The sequence below is a fragment of the Ursus maritimus genome, unplaced genomic scaffold (genome assembly GCF_017311325.1).
Source record: "Ursus maritimus isolate PB19 unplaced genomic scaffold, ASM1731132v1 scaffold_24, whole genome shotgun sequence".
Classification (NCBI taxonomy): domain Eukaryota; kingdom Metazoa; phylum Chordata; class Mammalia; order Carnivora; family Ursidae; genus Ursus; species Ursus maritimus.
In genome coordinates, this window is record NW_024424897.1 from 1,906,994 (window position 1) to 1,918,816 (window position 11,823).

General features: G+C 63.7%; 1 protein-coding gene across 4 annotated transcripts in view; it reads right to left on the minus strand.

Moving 5' to 3' along the window:
* Positions 1-4,106: 4,106 nt before the first annotated feature.
* The window catches only part of RPTOR (regulatory associated protein of MTOR complex 1), a 338,061-nt gene continuing 330,344 nt past the window's right edge, over positions 4,107-11,823 (minus strand). Inside the window, exons 34-37 of one of the 4 annotated variants that reach the window (XM_040640058.1) lie at positions 8,652-11,244; positions 7,177-7,467; positions 6,014-6,660; positions 4,107-5,735 (exon numbers count right to left, since the gene is read on the minus strand). In XM_040640058.1, the coding sequence (XP_040495992.1) occupies positions 11,176-11,244 (69 nt within the window). In that variant the 3' untranslated portion in view covers positions 4,107-5,735; positions 6,014-6,660; positions 7,177-7,467; positions 8,652-11,175. The remainder of the gene's footprint in view (positions 5,736-6,013; positions 6,661-7,176; positions 7,468-8,651; positions 11,245-11,823) is intronic. The other 3 variants (XM_040640059.1, XM_040640057.1, XM_040640061.1) reach the window with 3 other exon arrangements.

Here is an 11,823-nt window from a genome sequence, read left to right on the forward strand (position 1 = left end):
TGTAGTCTTCGCCGGGGAAGTCAGAACCGCCAGCCCGCCCCACCGTCCCCCCTGAACACCGCTTTGCAGCCGCTTCTCGGGCTCCCAGAACCCGGCTTTCAGGAAACGCTTGCGGCCAGGCCATCAGACACTGTTCTGACGCCGCTCGCCTCGGACACCCGTCCGGTCTTTCACAGGCCGCGTTAGTCTGCTCGGGCTGCTGGGACACATTGCCACAGAGCCGCCGGCGGAAGCAGCAGAAACGCAAGGTCTCTCAGTCTGAAGGCTGAAGTCGAGGTGTGGGCAGGATGACGTCCTCCGGAGGCTCTGAGGAGACTCTGCTCCCGGCCTCGCCCAGCCACCGGCACTCTGCCGGCACCTTCCGCCTTCCTCGGCTTGTCTCTGCCGCCATTGGCACCTGCCCCCTGTGTGTGTCTGTGTCCAGGTTTTCCCTTTTTATAAGGTCCCAGCCCAATGGGATCAGGGCCCGGCCTAGTGACCTCATTTTATCTTACTTACCTCTGTAGAGACCCTACTTCCAAATTAGATCACATTCAGAGGAACCGGGGCTTAGGACTTCAATATCTGAATTTTGAGGGGACACAGTTCAACCCACCACGCGATAATGAGATCGTGACTTCCTGTAACCTACTGTGGACTTCTGCCTTCAGGGCTCTCTGCTGGAATGACTTGTGATACGAACCCCAGCCTCACCCACCTTTGCTCGGGGCACCTCTCTGGGCATTTCAAGCCACAACTGTTTAATACAGAGATCCGGCGCTTCTAAACCACCCATGGGGTGGCAGGAATGAAGGTGGGGGGGTCCCATCCCTGGATCTTGGGGGGTACAGAGACTCCGCAGCTTGCGCCAAGTGTGTGGTGCTAGTGACCGCGGCCTCCAGCCCCGGGCTGCTGCACCGTCTCACCTGCCAAAGCCCCCAGGTGGCCTGTAGCTTCCAGGGGGCTCAGGAGACTCCTCTGGTGGGTGGAAAGTAGCCCGGGATCCCGATGCGGCTTCCAGGGAAGGTGTCAATGTGGAGGTGGCATTTGGGGGGCCATTCCACGACGCGCAGACCCAGGGGATGTTGGTATGAAAACATGGCCCTTGTGGGAGGCCACCATCAACAGGGCCACTGGAGGCCTGGTAGGGTGCTGGCAGCCCGCTTGGAGAGACCCCAGTGACTTCCGTCTGGTGCAGATGACGTAAGCTGCCCTTGAGACAAATGGGGAGTTGGCTGCACGGCGCCAGCACAGGAAGCCATCTGGGACTCGAGGTCTCTTCCTCTGTCCACCTGCTCTCCATCCTCCTATCCTAGCTCCCCGACAAGGGCTCTGATTGGCCTCCCTCCCCGGGCCAATCGGCTGTGGCCATGGGGGGAAGGGAGGCTGATTGGCTGAGCCTGGTGGCGTGCGCGCAGCTGAGCCAATCCGCAGAGGGGAGGGCGGGGCCCACAGGAGGCGGGCACTCCCACTCACGTGCCCTGAGCGGAGGGACTTTCCTTCTTGGGGCCCCGACGCCAGTTGTCCCGTGACGGGCTTGCGTGGGGGCTGTGGGTCCTGCTGACGCCCGGCTCGGCCAGGACACCCCGACGGAGGCCGAGCTGGGGGCTGGCTGCTGGGGTACAGGTGCAGTTCTGACACAGTGCCATACGGTGTGTTAAGAGTTTTCAGGGGTCCTGGGGGTCAGACTAAGGAGGCACTAACAGAAACAGAAGAGAATGTGGGTTGAGCCAAAGAACATTCTGGAAGAAGTCAGAAGAATCCGGGCAAATTTCACACCAGGGATTGCGTGTGAGCTCAGGAAATGGTGTTGAAGACACAGGTGAGGGTGTCGGCCCCACCCACTGTGTGGACACTACCGTGGACACTGGAGCAGCCCCGGGGGGTGGGCCTTGGGAGCCTACAGGGCAGGCATCCTTGGGAGGGTGGGGGAAGGGAGGCAGCTCTGAGAGGTTGGGGCTGCAGGGGGGAGGCTTGGGAGGGACTGCAGGGGGAGGGCCAGGGCAGGCTGCAGAGGGGAGGGCCAGGGGAGGCTGCAGAGGGAAGGCCTGGGAGGGACTGCAGGGGGGACGGCCAGGGCAGGCTGCAGGGGGGAGGCTGGGGAAGGACTGCAGGGGGAGGGCCAGGGCAGGCTGCAGGGGGAGGGCCATGGAAGGCCACACAGAGGTTCGGTTTGCCGGCGACCGTTGCAGGCTCCACGGGCGTGGAGACACCGGACTACAGCAGGTCAAGTGTTGAGACACGTCTTTTAGGGCCTTGAGAGAGGAACAGACGCGGGACCAGGGGTGGCCGCGCGGGGCCACAGGGGCACCCACATCCTTCCTGGAAGCCTCCGGTGCGACGCTGTCGGGGCTGCTGTCGGGTAGCGGTGAGTCTCGCGGCGGCCACGCGGTGGCGCCGCAGGACAGCCTAGCGGCGGTGCCTGGAAACCATAAGCTCCCCGCAGAGACCCTGCCCCGGGCACCTGCACCCAGTGACCCTGCCCTGTATCCCAGCATCTCAGCACGTGGCCCGTCACACCCCAGCACCTGGCACCCAGCAGGCCGTGGCTCCTGGGGGTCCTCGCAGGAAGGTGGGTCCGAGAAGCCCGCGGTAGGGTAGAGAGCTTCCCAGACTCGGCTCTGCCCTGGGTCTGCCGGGCTAGGAGATGTCATCATCTGTCCGCTTATCAGCGGTTCACGTGCTCGTTCAGTCATCCATCTTCCACGCACGCATTCGGTGCCTACTGTGTGCAGGCCCTGCTCTGGCTGCTGCCATGGGTTTGCCTCAGGCATGGGGTCATGGGATGGCATGGTGTCCTGATGGGGATGTGGCATCCGGTCTCAAAAGCACCCCAGACAGACGGACAGTGGGGGCACAGTGTGGGAGCGGGGACAGGGCCCTCTGGGAGGCTCCTGGCCCGACCTGGGGAGGGCTGACCTCACCTGATTTCTAAAGGTGGCTCAGGCTGCTCCCCCGTGGGAGACGGGGTGGTGGTGGGAAACGGCCCTGGAGGCCATGCGGGGCCGTCCTGGTGAGCCCAGGTGGAGGGGGCAGGTGCTAGGGAGAGGACAGGAGGCACGGACCAGCAGCTGGGGGCGGCCCTTTTGGAGAGAATCACCGCAGACGCACACCGGTCCACACCACTCCCTGTGAGGGGGCAACAGGAGCAGCGCACTGACTCTGAGCCCCTGGCCTCCGTGGGAGGGCGGATGCGGGAGCAATGAGGCCTGGACAGGGCCGTGAGGAGCAGACGGACATGTGCCTAGCGGGTGCTGCCTGTGGGGTGTGAGCAGGGAGGGGTGGCGAGGTGCTCCGAGGTGCTCTGCTCATGCTGCACCCAGGTGCGGTGGTCCCAGACCCAGGAAGGGTGTCTGGGAGTGGGAGAGTAGAGAAGGGGCCTGCGGGACGGGGGACCATGGGTGTGGGCGCAGAGGCCCAGGGGTAGGGGGCAAGGGCTGGGCGGGGCTGTCCCTCAGCTGTGCTATTGCAGGAGCTGCAGGGGTGGACAGGTCCAGAAGGGCCCTTGGGCCTCCCCTCCCACACGGTGCCAGTGCCGCTCTGAGTGACCGTGGACTGCCTGGCGCTTCTGAGACTAGGTCATAAAAGCATGGGCCTTGTCCTGGCCGACAGTTTGATGCAACCCCACAGAGGGAGCTCGGAGCCAGGACCACCCGCGTGGCCGCTCGGCACCCTGACCCTCCCACGCGGAGGTGACGATGGGCTTGCGGTGAGTGGCTGAGCTGGGCTCTTTGTCACACGGCAGGGGATAGCAGGTGCACGGCAACAACCTGCCCCTGAACTCGGCGCTCAGAGGCCACTTAGCTGCCTGCCAGGGATCTTGGGGCCCCCTCCCAAGCTGGCCTGTGGCTGTTGGTGGGAGGGCTGCCCACAGGGCCGCCCTTCGAGCTGGTGGTTTCTAGGGCCTGGTGCCAGGGCTACAGGCTTCGTGCCCCCTACAGAGGCAGGGCCTGAGATGCCTCCGGGCCCTTCATGGCCCCAAGTCCCAGCCTTGCCCTGCGAGTCCCTGCAGCCCGCCCTCCCTCTTGATGTGCTGGACGTAGGAGAGTTTCCGTTTCCTGCAAGCGCAGCCCGGATTCAAACCCGGACCAGCCCAAAGCCCCGCTCTGGAGCCACACTCTCGCCTCTGTGTCTGGGCGTTTTGTGTATTGAGGTGACATTCACGTCACATACAACTCACCATTTTAAAGTGAACAGTACATTTAGCGCCTTCACAACGTCATGCAACCACTACCTCTATGTAGTTCTAGAACATTCTCATCACCCCAGGAACGCGCTCCGTTAAGTAATTACTCCGTTAAGTAATCACATCCCCCAGCCCCTGGTAACCACTGGTCTTTCCATTTCTGTGGACTTGCCGACTCCGGATAGTTCGGAACAGAAGTACACGGTGCGTGGCTTTCTGTGTCTGTCCTCTTTCCATGTCCGTCCACGTTGAGGCCGCTGTCGGCACTTGCTTTCGAGAGCCGAGTAATAAATACTCCGTTGTGTGCGGACACCCTCGTCTGTGGTGAATGGCGCTGCTCGGGCACGGGCTCCCCCCGTGCGGCCGCCTGTTCGTTTCTCTGGGGAACATAGCTCGGAGTGGAGTCGCCGAGCGGCGCGGTGACCGTAGGCTCAGCAGCGCCTGCGCGGGGCCCGCAGCTTCACTCCCTCCGCCTCCCGCTGCACCAGCCGCGGCCCGTCTTTGGGATTTTGGCCGGTGCCGCGGGGGTGGGGTGGCCACTCACGGTGGTTTTGATTCCGCAGTCCAATAACTAGTGACGCCGAGCTTCCTTCCGTCCGCCCGCTGGCCATCCGTGGGTCTTCTTTGGAAGAGTGGTCAGGGTCTTTCCCACTTTGGAATCGGGTTGTCTGTCTCTTGGTTGTTGAGTTGTAAGAGGTCTTTGTGTGTTCTGGACATTAAACCTTATCAGGCATACGATTTGCAAATATCTTCTCTGGAGACGTTTTCCACACTCTTGGTAAATGTCTGATGCACAAAATGTGTCCTTTTTAGGAAGTCCAACTACCTTTTCTTTTGTTGCAGATGTCCCCGTGTCAAACCCGAGGTCATGAAGACTTACTCTGTGTTTTTCCCTAGGAGTCCTACGGTTTCGGTTCTTAGATTCATGCCGTCGACCCACTGGAGTTCGTGTTCGCGTGCGGTGTGAGCTGAGAGCCCACCTTCGATCCCGGGCATGCGCGCGGCCCGCGGTCCCAGCCATGTGCTGCGAGACCGTTCGCCCCGAGGAGGGGTCCATTCGCCTTGTTGAAAGGCAGCTGTGGGAGATGTTCGTGTCCGTTCCCGGGCTCTCCATCTCGCTTCCCTGGCCGGGCAGCCCACCCTCGGCCCAGCACCGCCGTGTGGATCACTGTGGTTTTGTAGTCAGTTTTGAAACAGGGAAATACAAACCCTCCTGGCTTTTTCATGACTGTTCTGGCTATTTGGGGGCATTGCAATTCCATATGCATTTGAGGGTTGGCCTTCCCATTTCTGCAAAAAGGCGACAGGGGTTTTATTTGCAATGAGATCGCCGTGGAGCACTGCCACTGATGGCCACTGGGCCTTTGTGCCCCTGGGCCCACAGCGACGGTGTGCTGGGCCGGTCCGCCTTCCGCCGCGCGCTGCGGTCCTCCAAGAAGTCTCCATCTTCTCTGTTACATCTGTTCCAAGGTATCCTGTCCTTTTTGTAAATGGAATTGGTGTCTTCGTTTTCTTTTCGGGCTGCTCCTTGTTGGGGCGCCATTTGCTTTTTCCCGCAGTCTGGAAAGTTCTGGTACATAGCAAAAAAGAAAGAAAAACCCATGTGGGGTCCGCTCTGCCCTGGGTTGTAGTTGTTGCTGGCCTCTGCCCCCTTCCCTGGGGAGCCCAGGGGTGCACAGCTGGGGTTTCCTCAGAGCTGGCCGGGGGGCCGGAAGTGCCTGGTCTGGGCCTGGCTCCTACCGGCCTCCCCCCCAGCCCCTTCCCACCACGGTCGGGGGCCGCTCTGGGAGGCCCCAGTCTGGACTCCCGCGCGGAGGGCTGGCGCACCGGGCCGGCTCTGCTGCCCACCTGGATCAGTGCTCCTGTCCGGGGTGGCGGCTTGTCCCCCTTAACGCTCCTTTCGCAACTTCTTCTGCACAGCGGGCAGCGCCTGGGTCGTTCATCTGCATCCTTGGCTGCCTGTCCTGCTAGGACTGGTGCTGTGACCAGCTGGCCAGTCCTCCAGGGAGACCCCTTGGGCTGAGGCTCCTGGGTGAAGCCTCCTTGCACCGCCTCTCCCCTGCTGTGAACAGCACCTCCCAGCGCGGGGGTCGGGGAGACAAGCACTGTCAAGGGAAGGCCTGGGAGAGATTCCTGCGAAGCCACGGGGTGGGCCTCTGCCTCCTGACCCCGGGGCCAGGCTGTGCGGCTGGGCAGGCCGCTCACTGGTACAGGTGGGTGGCTTCGTGCCAGCTGGGGCATGGCAGGCGGGGGCCTCAGGGGCAGCTCTGACCCAGGATGTTCTGGCTGGAGAGGTGGGTGGGGAGCGCAGCGCACGCCCTTGGGCCTGTCCTGGAGGCATGAAGCCCACCCCTCACGCGTGGCTGAAGGCCCCGTCCCTCAGGTGGACCGAAGGGGCTGTAATTGATTTCCAAGGGGCTTTCCCTCTTCCAGCTGATGCTGCCAAGGAGGGGAAATCGATTGAGCGCCGCCAGGGTCACCCGGAAACCAATTAGCTGAGGAACGGACAACAGACAGTAATTTAAACTCTCTCGAAGCTCCATCCTAACCCCCGAGGCCGGGCCACCTGCCAGGCTGGGCAGGGCTGGGGAGGGGTCTCCCACGCCCTCCAGAAGAAGGAGCTGATGGCCCCAGTTTCTAGCAAAGCCCCTGGTTAAAAACTCGGAGAAGAATGGGTCCGTGGGGGCTGTCCTCCTGCTCGCTGTAAATCGTAGGCGGCAGGGCTGCCCCCAGCCCTGTCCGTAATGAATCCCCAAACCAGAGCTTCCCACACTCTCCCTGCAGGGCCTTCCGTCCTGAGACGGGGATCAGCCCTGCACGCAAGCATGCCCGCACATGTATGCGCGCTGTGTCCCCGCGGGGACAGGTGTGTGCGTGTCTCTGCTGTGGGGGCCTCTGCGCCTGGGGCGCGCTGATGTGCGTGGTCAGCACCGAGAGGACACCTGCGGATGCTCCTCACGCGTCCCCAGGCCCAAATCCGACACAGGACAGAACTTCGGGCCACAGCTAACCTGCGCGGTGGCTCCAGGTGGCCCAGCAGGACGACGCCACGCGATGCCACTGCCCCGGGAAGCTCCCGTCCTCCCCTGCGGGGCGGCGGGCCTGGGGGCCTGGGAGGGTCGGGGGAGGCGCGCTAGTCCCCTGGCGGGACCCTGGCGCCCCCCCGTGGCCAACTCCTGCCGTGCACCCGTCGTCCGCTTTTACCAGCACCGGGTTTGCACTCAAGTCGACGAGAAAAATCGATGTTGATAGGAAGATATTACTTTCTCTGCGGAAGCACGGGCGCGGAAAGGCTGGGTGTCCTTCTTGCAGAAAACAAACGTCACCCGCTTCAGGAGCTGCAGCCCTCAGACCCCCGGGTTTCCATGGCAACAGCCACCCTCCCCACCTGTGCCCTGAGCAGAGCAGGTGCTGCGTCGGGGTCCAGCCTCTGCCCCGTGGAGGCGCGGCCACTCCCGGGGCTGACGCCCCTCCCCACCCATTTCCCCCACTGAGGGCAGGACAGACGCTTTCCTTCCCATTCCAGCGGCCACCCACCCCCTCTTGGCAGAAGGCCCCCCGCATTTGGGGGCTCTGCTTGGTGAGGGTCTTTTCCCTGGGGCTTGTAGACAGAGGGAGTGGTCGGCAGACTAAAGCCCCTTAAGGATGTCCGCGTCCTACTCTGGGGGCTGTGACTCCAGGGGATGTGGGCTAAGGGGATGTTGCACATGGCCCTGAGGCCGGGCGGCAGCTGCCTGTGACGTGGGGAGACTGTCCCCCAGGATCTTTAAAAGTGGAACACGGGGCAGAGAGTCCGAGTCCGAGCCACGTGACAAGAATGGCTCCTGGAGATAGAGATGCGGCAGACCCTGTCGCGGGGAAAGGCGGGAAAATGGAGTGCCCCCCTGGAAGTTTGTGAAGAGGCCTTGCTCACCCCTTGGTTTTGGCCCAGGAGGCGGCCGGGGCCTCTCCAGAACCAGTAGTGTCTGTGGTTCCAGCAGCCGGCTGTGGTGGTCTGCTGCAGCAGCCACGGGAGGCTAGCACAGGGGTGTCATCAATCTGGGGGGCTCACAGTGCTGCTCCCAAGGCCCGGCTGCTTTCTTTCCCAGCTGCCCCTTGCTGCAGCCCACAGCCGGCTGCGCGGAGGACCCACGTCTGTTGTTGCTGGGGCCCAGGTGCCTGTGCTGCGAGGGTGTGAGCATTCCTTCTAGAATAAGGACCCAGAGTCCCCCAGAACCCCTCACCCCGGCAGAACCCACCAGTGCTTAGTGGGCGCTGATTCCTCCAGGGAGGCGGCCAGCTCCTCCCCGGGACGCCCACAGCGGTGGTGATGGTGACCTAGCAGCCCCGGAATCACGTGGCCCCTTGTCTGCCAAGGCCGAAGCAGGGCTAGTGGCTCTGCCGGCCGCAGCGTGACCCGAGTGCAGTGGCGCCTCCTCTCACTGCACCCCTGAGCATCCACACCTCCCCATCGCCCCCTCCTTGGGGGCTGGTGTGCGTAACTCACCGGACCTGGGGTGCACCGCTGCCCCACGCAGCACCCCCACCCTTGGTGGTGAAGGTCTTCAAGCGTGCCTTGGGGTGAAGATAGCCCAGTTCTGCCACCACCCAGTGGACGTGGCTTTGGGCGAGTTACTTAATTCCTGACCCCACTTCCTGTCCCGGGGTGACAGGAACCGGTCCGCAAGCGGCGTCTAGGAAGCCATACCCACGGAAGAAGGATCCAGGACCCTTCATCGGGGTCCCACTCACTCTGCAGCCCGCCAACTCGCGTCTTCAGACTCCGGAGAGCGTCGGGTGGGCGACGGGGCTTCGCAGGGCTGACGCCCCCACGTGGGAGGCAACCCCGGACCGCCGGGTGGACCGCGTCATCACGGGGTTACGCGGGCCAGGGTCGGAGGGCGGGGAGGCGGACTTGGCCTCCGAGCCTCCGGAAGGAACCCGGGCAGCAGCCGGCGCACCGCCCGTGTCCACCTCCCGCTGCAAGGCGGCAAGTTGTGTCGTTTAAAACTGCCGGCGGGAAGGGGCCCGGGCTCGCCCACTCCCAGCGGCTTGGCTCTCGCCACACCCGGGCTGGAGCCGGTTCGGGAGGCCTGTTCCGGGACCGCCTGCGAGCGCCTGTGGGCGCGGAGCCTTCGGGGAGGAGAGGCCCCGCCCCCGCCAGCCCCGCCCCTCGGCCACACCCCGAGCCCACAAGGACCCCGCCCCGCCGAGCACCCCCGCCAGCCCCGCCCCCACAAGCTACAAGGCTGCAGACGGTCACCTCTGCACTTGTTTATTGTCATGAACAGTTGTCTTCTGCTCTCACGTTCACTCTGCAATTCTCGTTTGGTAAAATAAATAGAGATAAACGAACCTTCAGGGCGTGCTCTGTGGAGCCCCGGTTAACTCCATGATTGGATTTTCGCGTGGGACCCGAGAAGACCCAGCCGGCCGGCGCGTGGGCGGTTCCGTGTCCGCACAGATGGCCGGGCTCCGCGGCCTGGAGTCCACGGCTCCCGACCCAGCCGGTGGGCCAGCTGCCGGGGGCGGACAGGTGCCAGGTGCCGGCAGCCCGGGAGCCCGGGAGCCCGTGCGGACCCCGTCCCGGAGCCGGCTCCCGGGGTGCACATGCGTCCTCCCGGCCGCGGAGCCCGGCGCCGCCCGGCGCCCGGGGCACGGCCCTGGTGTTGGCACAGCGCCGGCCGCAGCACGAGGGCACTCGCATTCCCACTATTATGGCCTCGTAGTGGCAGAATTAGTTAAGCTAGCTCACTCCTCTATCTGAATAATCTTGATTCCCAAGGAAAATGGAAAAAATGCCTTTCAGAATATCATCATTGTGGTTTTGTTTTTCAAGCGCTGTTTGTCATTGCTTAGTTCTCTGTTGTGCTTCCTGGGGCTAAACCATCCCCGTGGCTCCGAGGTCCTGCACGGACGCGTGAAGACACACACGCACGCCTGTGTGTGACATGCACAGACGCCCTGACCCATGCCGAAGCAATCACCAAGAAACTTTTTTGCGTTACTCGCTGCAAGACACAAACTTCTGTTGCACCAGCGAGAGGCGTCCAAGATGGGCCACTGCTGACCCACAGACGCCCTTGGGGCTCCAGCTGCCCTGCACTGTGCATGCGTGTGATGCCCGTGCAAGCGAGGAGGCTGCGGGACTGCACAAGTGTGTACTCATGTGTCGGCTCGGGTGTGCAGACCACGGGCCCTGCACATGCGTGTACAGCCGTGTGGGAGGCCACAGGTGGGTGGCTGTCACCGCACCTGTCTGGGGAACAGCAGCAACTTGAGAGAAACAGGCCCTGTGGCCCAAGGCGGTGGCTGAACGGCCAAGGACCTGCCTAACCTGTCCAAAGCCACAGGCCCCTCCTGTTAGCGGGTCTGTGGTGAGAGAGGCCTGTGCTGGGAAGGTGGCCTGCGTGGCAGAGGGGCACTGCCAGTCCTTGCACCGTCTGGCCACGAAGGCCCCCAGTGGGTGAGGACTGGCGGTGGGCAGGAGGCTTGGGCTGTTTCCTACATGTGCCGGCTCTGTCTCTTGAATGCCCCCCTCTCCCAGCCTGCTTGGAAATGCCCCCAGGAGCGCGTGCGCAGAAAACGGCCCGGGCTAGCTTGCAGCCAGGGGGATGCAGCCCAGGCTGGTTCATGGCCAAGCGGCGGCCCAGAGACCCAGGTTGAGCCCTCGTGCTCCCTTGTCCACCAGGGTGGCTGAGCCCTGGGGAGCTGGCTTCTGTCTCGGAGCTTTTGTAGAGCCAATGCTCGGGTCCCTTGCAAAATAGAACAAGTGTGTTTCCCCCTTAAAAAATCTCAGAAGCAAAACAGGATGGGAAGGGTGCTGGGATGTCTGTGACTGTCCTCGGGCTGTCACACGGCAGGACTCCACCAGAGGCCCCTTCCCTGGGCTCCTGGGCGTGACAGCGGCCACAGACGGACAGACAGACGGTGAGGGGCCTCCCAGAGGCCTCGGCAGCAGGTCAGGACCAGTGTTCAGGGCGGCGTGGTGGATGCACTATGTACACGGAGGCCTGGCGGGGGGGCGCCCGCTATCTGGCGCGCTTCTCCACCGAGTACACGGAGATGAAGTAGTCGTTGCTCCCCACGGCCAGGTGAGGCTGCAGAGGAGAGCAGGGCGGGTGAGCGGGCAGGTGGCGGGCACGGCGCCATGCGGCTTCCTCGCCCCCACCCTGCTGCGGCTCTCGGCAGAGGCCCCGCACCCCGCCACAGGGACACGGGGGCTCCCCACAGCTCCCTGCAGGGATGGTCTGGGGACCCAGTGCCGCGCACCCGGGCGGACAGCCCCGTGCTGCACGGGGGCCTCTGGCGGAGCCCACGGACGCGTGAGCAACCGCAAGGGATGGGCTGCCCCTCCCCAGGGAGCACAGGCTGGGCGAGGACGCCCCGGCACCCGCCTCACTGCACGGCTTCTGCAGGGATGGCATCAGGACAGGGGCCAAAGGTGAGAGGAAGAGGGGGGCTGTCTCATGTCTGTGTACCCCACGACTCCCTGCCTGACGGGGGAATCTGGTGCTGCTTTTGGAGGCAGTGTGGGGGTCACGACCCTTGGAGACCCTGGGACCTGACAAGATCTTATTTCGTGCCGTTCTTGGACACAGGGCAGGAGAAGCAAGCCGGCCGCCTGTGGTGTGGGGCGGGGCCTGGCTGTGGCCCCACCTGCCCGTCCCCCCCCCCCC